The sequence below is a fragment of the Cryptomeria japonica genome, chromosome 7 (genome assembly GCF_030272615.1).
Source record: "Cryptomeria japonica chromosome 7, Sugi_1.0, whole genome shotgun sequence".
Classification (NCBI taxonomy): domain Eukaryota; kingdom Viridiplantae; phylum Streptophyta; class Pinopsida; order Cupressales; family Cupressaceae; genus Cryptomeria; species Cryptomeria japonica.
This window is the reverse complement of record NC_081411.1, coordinates 399,990,370-400,003,459: the sequence shown is the minus strand read 5'-3', so window position 1 is coordinate 400,003,459 and position 13,090 is coordinate 399,990,370. Positions and strand designations below refer to the sequence as shown.

At 37.1% G+C, this 13,090-nt stretch overlaps 1 protein-coding gene across 3 annotated transcripts in view; it reads left to right on the top strand.

Moving 5' to 3' along the window:
* Positions 1-1,636: 1,636 nt before the first annotated feature.
* The window catches only part of LOC131062309 (ferrochelatase-2, chloroplastic), a 93,727-nt gene continuing 82,273 nt past the window's right edge, over positions 1,637-13,090 (top strand). The window contains exons 1-2 of one of the 3 annotated variants that reach the window (XM_057995940.2): positions 1,637-1,783; positions 1,876-1,970. In XM_057995940.2, the coding sequence (XP_057851923.2) occupies positions 1,928-1,970 (43 nt within the window). In that variant the 5' untranslated portion in view covers positions 1,637-1,783; positions 1,876-1,927. Of the gene's footprint in view, positions 1,784-1,811; positions 1,971-13,090 lie in introns of those variants that run through there. The other 2 variants (XM_057995939.2, XM_059209173.1) reach the window with 2 other exon arrangements.

The window sequence follows — 13,090 nt, the reverse complement described above, 5'->3', positions numbered from 1 at the left end:
AAAGCTGATACCTTAGAGGGAAAGTTGATAGTAATGGTTAAATTTAGCTAGAAAGTGATACACAATTCGACTACTACTCTATGTATCTAGCATGATCTAGAGATTAAGAGACATGAATTGAACTATAGTATCATTACCAACACCAATTATGGAGATTTATACAAGTTTCTTATGAGGACTAGGGACAATTGTTCTCTTAGTTTCTATGCTTTTCTTTCTATTTTTTGGTTATGATCTTTGATTAAGACTCTTGACTATTATATGTTGCTTGTGTGCTATTAGTGTCTTGTTTTGCTTTTCCCTTGGGGCTTTTTGTAAAGGGTTCAACATCCTACTTTTCTTCTTACTTAATAAAAAACAAAGGATCAACTTGGTACAAAATAACATTCTAAAAATCATAAGTGTTGAGCATTACTCCATCTTCCACAATCCCAATTTTGTTGATAGAGATGCAATAGGGTTGAGAAAATGAAGCCGCCTTATTTGGGCAAGTATCTTATTGTTGTACGTGTAAGCCAAAAGTTCTAAAATTCTAAATCATTTCTCGTAAGACATATTTGGTTGTCTAGAATGGCTAACTATTAGGTAGCTAGTCCTAAGAAGCCTTATCCTCCATGTTGAATGTGATGTGTCTTGACAGGTCTTATTTTTTAATTTGGAACGAGTGTATGGAGTAATTTAAATATTGGTTTAAAATTTTATTCCACTATGCTTTGACATTTAACTTGCCTTGAATGCCATGAATTTCTCATCTCAGTAGGTGGGTTTAATTGCATTTGTTGCCAAAATGAATGAGGAGGTGGTGACAAATAACACAAAATTAAGGGCTTTCTACAACCATTGTAATGCTCTTTTTTTTTTTTTTTTTGATTTTTCAAAATTTTGGACCAACTTATCCAAAGAATGGTTTAGATCTTTGATTATTGTAAAGTTTTTTCATTAAATCATATTGTAACATGAATCTTGTTAAATCCAGAAGCACGAATCTTTGATTATTGTAAATTTTTTTTTGATGAGTCACAATCGAAGCGATATTTTTTATCTTTTCCCTAGAGCCGCTACATTGTGGGGTCATCCCCTATCCAGAAGTATGAATCTTGTTATTGTGCTTTTGAAATTAGTTGAAGAACCATACAATACATTAAGAAAATGGTTGTAATTAATAAAAAAATCACAATAAACACAATCTACAATTAAATGAAAAACTTAATAAATCGACTTAAACTTTTAGCCTCCATAATACACCTTTTTCTTACTATTAAGAAATGAAAATTTAATCTATATAATCATTGCAAATTCTACATTTCTATTAATAAAATATAAAACTATTATTACCCATTAAAAAAAAAAGAAAATTTAATTGTTTTCTCACAAAATACTTTTGATTGAAAGAGTTCTATTAAAAAATAATGAATATTTAAAATTGTTGAATAGATTTACACAATTTCCGACCAGATAATTTTAAAAAATGTAGTGATAAAGAGACAAGTATTCCAAATTCATTCTTACCCATACGTAAGTGTGGGCCAGTAGAAACTTCCTCCCAACGCACTGGAAATTAAAATCAATAATATAATTGAAAGGACCTTTTAGTGACACGTATCTTGTTTCTAGAATTCTAGCTGGGTTCAGTCAGTCACATATAACAGAGAAAAAGCCCGAGTCATAAGCCCAGGTCAACAAATTTGGTCTAATAATTAAAAAGCCCACGTTTTTTGGTGCTGCAATTGGAATTATTCTTCATGCCAGCTAAAACGCGTTCATGTTGACCTTAACACATCCGGTCGGTAGGATGTAGATAGATGTCGCATTTCAAGAAATGTGTATAAGCTTATGATCAGATATTTGAATAAGGAAGGATTTGGGTTTTTGCAGAATTCTTTTTTATCGAGTGTAGACGACGAACAAAAGATCAATTACAAAGATAATGGAGGCGGTGGCGTTTTGCTCAAGCGTCCCTGTTATGCAGAGTAAGTTTTGAGATTGTTTGATTCTGATCACAAATGTTTTTTGGCTGACAAATCCCTTTCTTTGAATGCCAAATCTGCTTTCTTACTTATCTCAATGAACATGAAAGATTGATCTCGCAAAGAATGAGTGGTTGGATTGTCCGTTATTGTCATTGCAGCTGTTCCGTTTCATTTCTCTTTGTAGGTTTTATTGGGTTGCTGTCTTGGCTTTTTGAATGGGGGCTATGTACAGGGTTAGGATTCATTGTTGTTTGTGTGAAATAGGTGTACATGCGCCCAACAAATAGCATTTACAGCTGCTATCTGCGTAGAATGACGTTTGAAACAGGGAATAACACCTAAATAAATGGCAACCAATGCCTTTTCTTGGTTTTCGAACGGTTTCAACTTTATATTAGTATTGTGTAAAATATCTGAAACAGAGAACAACACCGAAAATATCAAACCCATTTTCCTTTTTAGTTTGAAATAATCCAGAATGTATATATTAACATTGTGAATATTTACTCCAACATACAAGAAGAAAATTAAGAGCATTATTAGACGCTAGAGCTGGTAAGTCTGTTCTATAACAACTGATGAGATCATGAAGCCAGTAGAAAAATTCCCTCTCAATAATTAATGAAAGCAATGAACCATGATCCTATTTGAAGTTTGAACAGAAACAATCACGATAGAATGAAGAGTGCATGTGGTTTCTAAGGGGATTGAAGGCTTTGACGGATTTCTTGCTGAATAAAGAGAAAAATTCCTCCTGATTACCAAGTAATGAAGGAAATCAAAGATACCTTCATCCAGGACGGTGAGAATCCTGAGAATCCCCTCACAGCCTTTTATATTGGGCCCAAACATATACACTAGCAAGTTTGAGTGTGGAGTACATGCGGTTGGTTTAAAGTTGAAACCTTTGATGGGATTCTCACTTTCCAAAGGGAATCAAGGTCTACTTGTCAACTTGTCAACGAATTTGTTTGAAGAGGGCATTCTCCATTGCTAGTGCTACAATATGTATTCTTTCCGCATTTGCTTTTAACTATTTACAGGTTCAGGCATTATAACTTTCTCTCTTGTTCGGTAATATACACTTACTAGCACTAATTATGCATTAGTCTTTTTTATTGTACACTGGAGTTTATACATGGTCAATTATCTTATAAAACATGTAGAAGTGGGGTTCTGCAATCTAGACATTATTTAGACCATTCCTGTTGAGAACTCAGAATTCAAGGAAAACACTATAATAGATCCCTAGACAGCATGCCAAAAGTTGATAAAACTTGAATATTATAGTATGCAAAATATTTGTTTCTTTTTGCTTTTAGATAACATTTCCAATTGGCTTGTCATGGTGCTCTCTTCGCAGTCATTGTTAATTGTTGGGGTCTGTAGTATTGTCATTGGAATCTACTAATCTCTAGAGCTACCTTCCAAGGTATCCTTTATTTAAATAACTCAGTTTTTGTCCATAACTTCTCAGTCTTCTCGTTCAATGACTAAAATTTGATGCTTTGCTTTCTATCACATGCTTCAGTTGATGGATGTCTTCTTAGTGGGAAGACATGGTCTGGTTAGGACTTGAATCCATTATCTGTCAGGTGCACCTCTTGGTACTTTAGCACAGAGCAACAAGCCCATAAAATGTTTAGAGTACTTTCCAGAGTGTGAATTGAACCTATAACATTCTTCATTCTTAATTTGAACACGCTTCCAGATAATAATCTACCTGCACATTTGTGAAGGTTTTTCTGTTAGTCCTATTATCCTGTTCTTGGAATCTTCTTTTCATTTCTTTAAATTGACAGAAGCTAACACAATCACTTTAGCTGGAAAAATATTTATGTATACTTGCAATTTCCTGATTGCTATTACTTAGAGTTCTGAGAAAAAAGGAACAGCGTCAAACAAAAAGTTCATCATGCAAAGTATAAGAACGTTTATGTTAATGTGATAGCATTGGTCAGAATCTTTGTGAGCCGACATATAATTGTCTAATTGGCCTTAGATAATTTAATTGTATCGTTTTGCTTCTATTTGTTAATATTCCGATCATGTGTAATCCACCACCCTTGGGTTATAAGACACATTTAATTAAGATGTGTTTGTACTAAACTGATTAAGATGTGAATCGGTTCTAATATGAGGCGTGTTGATTAGAAGCCGACTTGTGGAGAAGTCATGATGGTTAAAGGTATCTATGTTCGGGTATATATATGTGTTGCATTTGTCTTTCAAAGGATTGATCCAATATATACATCCAGATCAATTCATTCATCGAATAATTAAACACATTAAGCAGATCGAATGCTCATAGCAGAGCATAGAAGACAAGTAGGTTGTCACGTAGTTGTGCTCGGGGGAGACAATAACAGTATATTGTCTATGATTGGGAGGGCGAGGCTGTGTCATTGCCCGTGGTTAATCAACCACACTACCATTCAACATGGTATCAGAGCAGGTCGGTCTTAGGGATCTTTCTGGTGCTGAGCGGTTCAAGTTGATATGCTATTGAAGGGCTGATTATAGAGATGACAAACTATGTGGTGTCAATCTGTGGAATCTTCTGTATCAATGATGTTGACTTGACTATCAAATTGCAGTGCCGTGACTCGGTAATGTGCTTGTAACAATGGAGTGCCGAGACTCTGAATGTCAATATAGTGTGAGTCAACGTTGCAGTGCGCCAGTGGCTAGGAGATGTGAAGAGCGCTGCACCAAATTTTGCAATTCAACACTCAGGTCACTCTTTACTGATTTAAAAGACAACCTACGGACTATCACAAAGCTCTTTGAAGGTAAAAGCGATATATTTTTTTTTAATTTGCTGGAGTGACGATGTAGCAGATGCATGGTCATGGAATGCCAAATTTTGGTCAGCGATGGAAGAGAGCAGGGCACCGACTATGATGCGGGAGTACGTATTTCATGAGGTGAATGCTATTCTATGGGCGCTGTTGATCATTGTCATGGGCCTTCTACTTCGAAGAGTGTGGCAGCTCCTTCGTTTTTGGGTGCAGGGCAGCTGCTTGCCCGGTCCTCCTTTGAATGCCCCCGCCTCGAAACCAGCCTTGAACTCCGTGGTATTAGACATACATGACATGATGTGCGAGAGCTGTGCTGCGCGGGTGTGAAGCCTCCTTGCTGCAGATACCTGCGTGGAGTTCGTTGTGGTCAACATGCTCACTGAAATGGCGACTGTCCGTCTCAAAGCGGATGAGCTCAATTCTAGTGCTGTAGTTGAAGAGCTTGCTTGTCGTTTGACGGATTGCGGATTTCCGTCCAAGAAACGGGAGCTTGGCTCAAATACTGACAATTATGGGAAGAAATGGGAAGACATTGCGAAGAACAAAGAGGCGGTTTTTAGAGAACATAGATACAGTGAATCGGGCCTTTACAATCTATGGTGATCGTGGCACTATACTTCCAGCAGAGTATTGTATGTGCATTGGTGTTCAATGAATTGAAGTGTTTTGGTATGCTTTGACAACTATGCATGGGTATGGCAAGGTTGAGCGTGTCTTCTCCAGTTCCGGTGAGTTTGAATAAGTTTTGTTTTGAGACTATGTTGCAAACTTCAAACTTCAGAACATAGATCGTGGGTACATTCCAACATTAAAAAAAATAAAAAATTAAGGTATATGATATTGGGTTATATCGAGTTCAGAAAGTCTTTACTGGTGCAGGGAATCTTGTTCTTGCTCGATTACTTTTTTGAAGCCTGGACAGACTCTCCGTGGATGGTCACAAAATATTACAGTCTGCTGTGTTGACAACTCTGAGCGATCCCTGCGTGTAACTCCAATATGTCGTCTCTAAGCTGAAGGTAGATGATGTGTGATGGCAAGGGCCGAAGGCCTCGCAGCCATTAGATTATCGCTAGATGCTCTCTGTTCGCCAACTATTGTTTGTCGCTTTTGTGCGATCGATTCAAAATGGATGGTAATGCGAATGCTATGCAAGATTAGGAAAGAACGTTGGTGGATTGTGAGGAAGACTAACCAATAAAGAGATAAGTTTTTCATGGTTGAATAATGTTCATGATTTTTTTTTATGTAGTTATTAATAATTCATGCAACAGTGAATCATGTATGCTTCCAGCATTAATTTGTTTATTTCTCTTCGAGTAGCTTGATTCCTTGAACTATTATTAATCTCTCCCTAAAATGCTTTTAGAACGGATCAAGAAGCAAAAGGGTGATAATAGATTGCATAAGGAATTCAAGAGAGGAAGAGCTTGCTATATTCTGTGAGGAAGTCATGCAGGCTGGAAAATGTATGGAGTTACAACTTACAACCGTTAAGACTAAGTTGAGACATCTCTCGAAGAGGAAGAGCCTATCTGTTTCTTCAAAGAGGAGGAATTAACATTCAGAGGGAATCTGACAAACCATCTGAGGTAACCTTGGACAAGGAGGTCAAAAGGTTGATGCAAGATCTTGAAGCTTCAAAGGGAGCCACATCATCATGAAGATCTGCTTAATGCATTCTTCTCTATGAGGGAGAAGTTTGAGGTGCAAGCCCTTGTTAGTGCATTCTTCTCTGCAAGAGAAGATTGAGGTGAAAGCCCTTGCTCCATATTGGTTGAAAATTTTGTACACTTGGGGAAATATACAAAATTGTGGTTTCAATCACAGCGTGCGAGTAAAACTCTCCTAATTAAGGGAGGGCTCTCCCTATCTAACTACAACTTTGAAAATAAAAGAGGATGGGACAACAATCTTTCTTCTTCCTTCAAGAAAGACAACATCCTTTTCTCTTCATAGAAAATAATAGCGATTTGATATAAACAACAGTAACCACTTTCAAAATGAAATGAGAGAAAGGAAATGAAGTTTCCTGAAAGCGCAAAGACTTCCGTCACTTCCTTCGAGACGGGACAGCAATATCAAGCTCAAAGACTTGATTATGTGAAGTCCTATCTACCCTTTTCTATACTAATGCTATAAAGAACAAATTATAACAGCTCAAAGACTGAAATATCTTATTCTTTTCTACTTAAAAGAATGGGAAGTAGTATAAGCTCAAAGACTTACAGCTAATACAAGTGAAAGCACAAAGACTTGCAGCTTTTCTCAACAAAATATTTGTTTTAATCTATATTAACCTCAACTACTTGCAGCACAAAGACTGCAAATCAGATGTGATTAAGCTCTTTAAGGAACACTTGCAAGAGAGATAATATAGAACATAAACTCAAGCATGTAGCACAAAGACTCAAAGCTTGAGCAATTTTCTTCTATTCCTTTCAATTCTTGAATTTACACATGAAAGCTCAAAGACTTCTTTGCTGTAAATTTGGTAGAGTTTTTGCTTGCTTTCTAAAAGATAAAAATTACAATAGACCCCTCAAGCATTTATAGAAGAGGAGTGATAGGGAGGTAGGGCAAGGGGGTTGCCCAATAGGCTTGTATGATCATTGAGGGATAGGTCCTTGCTAGTTTTAAGGTGTAGTCACCTAAATCAGAGTGCAAAAGGTTTATAGACAACCTAGCAACTCTCCTTGATCCACCTCCCGAAGTCAAACACTTCTTGGTTTCTCAAGGGCTTCAACTCCATAGTTTTTGGCTTTGTGGTCTAACTCCTTACTCTCTCTGTTGGAATTCATTTTCTTTGTCTTGATCTGCTCTCTAACTGCACAAGGTCTCCATTTGTTGATTTATAAGTTTGTGTCAAGTTTCACCCCCAATGGGTGTCTTTGGTCTTCTACGTTTTGGGGTGTAGAAGTCCTTCACAAGTGCTACAAACTAAGTTTTGGAGTCTATCTCACCCAAAGTGTTAAAGGCATGCAAGATTAACTTGTTTCAACTGGATTTGATGGGTTTTAGGCTTTACAACCTCCCTTTGTGTACCCAATTTGACAAAAATCCAAGTTTTAGGCCTAAAACGGGCTACAAGGAATTAGCCCTCCTTTTGGAGTTTTATGGTCACCCTGCTCCAACGATGGACTTCTAGACAAAAAGGATTTCATATTCGGATACCCTTTTGAGAGTTCTTGAGGATTTTCTAAGTTTTAGGGCTCATTAGGCCTTCTCCATGACTGTCCCAAAAATGGGTGCAAAAGGAAGGGTTTTGATGGCAAAAATTGACTTACAAGTTAGAGACCTTCAATGTGAACCATACAAACTTGGTTCTACCTCTACCATGTCACATGCTAATTAGGCCACAATAAAGCAATTTACACCTCCAAAGGTTAGAGAACAAGGTTTTACAAAAAGTTGCTCATAAGGAGTGTGCATCATTGACAATTTTTCATTCTTGCTTTCTACAAACACAACTTTTGCATGAGAACCAATTACAATTTAAAGCATGTAAACATGACCATCATTAGTGACAAGAAAGAATCATATTAGCCCTGCACAAAAGGCATTAGGCAATTACAAAGCAATGAAACTTTCACTGTCAAAACTTTATCACTGCACTTTTCCTCTTTCACTGTTTTTTTCACTTTAGACCTGCACTTTTCACTGTCTAAACTCTTTTTCAAAGGTCTGATTTGTGCTCTTTAACAATGCTCTGTCTTTAGTTGCTTGTTGACCTTCATACCTGCCATTTTGAAGAGGAAGATTACATGTACAACTTCAACAAAAATGCAAAAATCAGTCATAGTTGACTGTGACTGCCAGCTGGGTATTACAACTTTGCCTCAAAGATCATTAATTGATCTTGGCAATCTTAAAACCCATGGACAAGGTCAAAAACCACTCCTTGTTCTTGTTTGCAAGCAATGAGAAGGAGCTACAAGGCTTTACAAACCCCAATGTATGGTGGAGAGTAAGCAAGTGAATGGAAATCAACTCCAAAACAGTGACTCACTGTTTTTTACATCATTTTCACAAACTGAAAATGCAATCATCCTCATTATGGCTTAGAAAGCCTCTTTACCTTTACATTCAACCTCAAGGAACAAAACAGGTTTGATTATCTGAAGAATGCATTTGCTATAGAAGAGCAAAGCATCAAACTTCTTCAAAGACCCTAGCCAAATGGCACACTTGCCTAGGGCTCCATGGCCACAAAACTTCTTGCACCTGCGTTCTTGAAATCAAAACATGTATTTACATATCTTACAAGTTGACCAACTGGTTCTTGGGAAGCCATGAATATTTAGGGCTTCAAGAAGCCAAGTTGGTCAAGCATCTTTGCCAACTTCCTAGACAAGCCAGTGAAACTGTCAAAACTAAATAATTTTGCACAAAACTCAAAACTTAATGAAATTCAATGCCACCAAAGGGAAAAGCTTCAGGAAACATAAGAGAACTAGAAAATGCAAAAACAGTACGGCCACGTACAGCAGGTGTACGGACTGCTGCTCACATGGAGTCAAAACATAGGGAAAAGCAAGGTAAAATTAGTGCAAACTTGCAAAATGCTTGATATCTCCGAATGATCAACCCTTACAATGGTTCAAACAAGAGAATAAATACCCCTACATGTCAGTTATCCTCCTGTACGGACAGGTACATGTCCAAGAGCACTCAAATTTGACACTTTCATGTCTAAAATGACAACTTTTAATGCCTAGATGATGCAAGGTTGATCTCAAAGATTACAAATCACCTAAAAACACTATTCACACCTAAAAACCAAACACCAAACATGACTAAGAACTTTTCACAACAAAAACACACTGAAAACTCACTTTTGACAACATTTTGCCAGGCAACTCCAAATTGACAACTTTGAGCAAAAAGATGAAAACAGGAAACATGACCACACAATGAGTTCAAAACTCATCCAAACAACTTAGAACAACACAAAAACATCTTATACAAACTTTCCAACTCAAAACTAATAAAAATCAAACTTGCTCTCAAACCTGTGATGAAAATGAGGCCTAGGTGCTCCTGCACCAAGGAGCCTTGAGAAAAAGGTGGGAGGATCCTAACTAACTTGAGAGATTCTCTCAACCACCAAGACTTATTCAATAACTAACTATGACTTATTCCAACTACAGTCCCAATTGAACACAACTTGTAGTTGCTTTACATGTAATTACAAAAGTGCAAGTAATGAGTTAACTCGCAATTACAAAGTTATTTTTTACATATAACTTGTCAAAACAAAATTACAAATGCATAACTAAAACTATTCCATGTGTCTGAAGACGTGACTCTAACTGCATCATCCTTTGTTTGTGATGATCTTCATGTCGCTTCAAGATGCTAGAACTTGGAGTATTCTGGATTGGTAAAGACATCTTGAACCGGAACGAGAACTTGCATCCTTGTATTCTTGCTTGGGGTAGTACTATCTTTTCAGGAGGGAAAAGGTTGCCTTCCTCTTTTCATGTCATGGCCATCTTTGTCTTGAAAGCATTCTATGCTCTTGACCATGAATTGTTGTTGTATCTCTTCTTTGTATCATCCTTCATTCTTGAAATCTGCTTGCAAAATAAGGCCCATGCCTTAATCCATTGATTTGGTAGATCGTGTGTGCAAACCAGACTGACAAGGGAAGAGATAAATTGATGCAAAAAATGGGCTCACAAGTGAATTTCGGGTTCTGGAAGCTGCATTACATGTGTGGGGAAAACAAGAGCATTAACTTGCAATTGTGGAGAACAAACATGCAACTTCATATGTGTAATGGGTAACCACAAATTTGCACTTGTAATTGGACCTTTAAAACTCATTTTCAAGTGTTTTTTGAGTGCATTTTGGACCAATTTCGGGTTTTGGATGGCTGACTGCAGGTAGACTTTAAATGGGATAAATGAATGAAGGTGTAAAATGAGTGGATGAAATGGTGGGAATGGTATGTATGGATGATGGTAATGAACATGGATGAAAATGGAAGGATTTTGGGAAGATCAATTATTTTCATTCAACTTGTAATCGGGATTTAAAATCCCGAATACAAGTAAAGAGGGAAAAAGGGGAAGAACAATGCAATTCACAAATTGCTTTGCAAACTTGGAACAAAGGGGAAAATCTCTCACAAAGCCGATTTTAGGCAAGAACAAAACAAAACATATAATTATCATGAAGAGAAAGAACCTCTTATAGTTAAAAGAAGAAGATTCAAACCCTAGCCACGTTTTTGAAAAAATGCCATATGTATCAAAACGCCCATTCAAAGCATGAAGAATCGGTCAAGTAAAGAACCCAACCTCCACGCCTAGGAAAGACAAGCCAAAACGATTTAGGAAAGACAAGATTCGTGGCACTTGAATGAGGCAAATCGTGGCATTTTTCAAAAACGTTTTTGCTGTTAAAACCCCATAAAACCAGCGATAATGTCTTCCAAATGGCATGAAGAGAGTTGGAAAATGCATGAAAATAGCAAGGAATCCAAAATGCCTTCCTCCTTCTAAGATCTCTCCACAAAAATCGGTGGAAATTGTCAACAAAATCCACCAATATTGCTGGTCGGGTTTTTGGGAAAGAACAAGTAGTTTAAAATTGCATGCAATAAGGAAAATCGGGTTTTTGAGAGCAAACAACAAGTTTAAAATGTTACTTTTCTCTCAACAAGGCAAAATCGGGTTTTAGAAATCCGATTGCAAGTTTAAAATGTCACTTTTTCCATTAACAAGGCAAAATCGAGTTTTAAAAATGCAATTACAAGTTTAAAATTCCCCAATTTGCACTTCATGGAGAAAATCGGGTTTTTTGGGCAAAATGGCAAGTTTAAAATGTCACTTTATTTCATTTCTAGGCAAAATCGGGTTTTGGAGAGAGATGTGCAAGTTTAAAATTACTTGTAAAGGGAAAATAAAATCCCTACAACAAGTTTTAATAACTTGCACATATGTAATAGGGGTTTAAAATCCCTATTACAAGCAAAAGACATTAAATTAGGGGTTTTAGAAAAGAATTACAAGTTTACTTGTAACTTATCCAAACAAACCCTATGTTAACTTAAAAAGCCAAAAAGCATCAAGGGGGAAATAAAAAGTAACAATTTCTTTTTTCAATAAAGTGCACTTGTAATTAGCCAAAAATTTCCCTACAAAAACCAAAACAAAGGAAATCATTAAAACTTGCAATTCAAGGAAAATTTCCAACTGCAGTCAAGGAGAAAAAACCCGAAATTGAAGGAAAAACTTAGCAAACGAACCCATAATGCAATGAAATTTGAAACGTGGTTCGAGGATGGTCTGAGGATTAAGCTAGTCTAAGGATTAGGCAAAATTTTGCCTCGGGAAGCGTGCCATAGAGTAATTTTTAAAAATTTTTTTGACAAAATTTTTATGTAATGGTCTTTCATTTTTTTAAAACAAAAATGAGGACAACACTCCACACTCTGGGAGTAGCCATGGTGGATCCACCCTCTGGGAGTAGCTATGGTGGATGTCATGTGAGAGACTCCATGACTTAGCACTTGTGTTTATTCACCCTTTGGGAGTAGTCATGGTGAACGTCATGATGAGATGACGACATCACGTTGAAGATTCCGTGATGGGCACTTGTGTTCATTTGCATTTCCATTCATGGGAGTAGCCATGATGGATCCACCCTTTGGGATGAGTCATGGTGGATGTCATGTGTGTGACGCCATGACAACATCACGTGAGAGAGTCTGTGATGATTTTTTCTTGTACTTGTGTGTTCACCCTCTGGGATGAGCCATGGTGAATCTCATTGTGAGGTGACGATCTCACAATGATGAACACTTGTGCATTTTACCATCATTGTGAGGTGACGATCTCACAATAATGTTTGATATCACGGTGAGGTGATATCTATTCTTTCACCATCCATGGGAGAAGCCATGATGGTTGACATCACGGTGAGGTGATATCTTTCCTTTCCACATATGGGAGTAGCCATAGTGGTCAAACATCACGATGAGGTGATGTGACTTGTAGAGATTGAGAAGGATTCCTCCCTAGCTAAGAGGGAGTGTTAATGTGATAGCGTCGGTCAAAATCTTTGTGAGCCGACATAGACTATTAAATTGTCTAATTAGCCTTTCGGCCTTAGACAATTTAATTGTATCGATTTGCTTCTATTTGTTAATATTCCGATCATGTGTAATCCACCATCCTTGGGTTATAAGACACATTTAATTAAGATGTGTTTGTACTAAACCGATTAAGATGTGAATCGGTTCTAATATGAGGTGTGTTGATTAGAAGCTGACTTGTGGAGAAGTCGTGATGGTTGAAGGTATCTATGTTC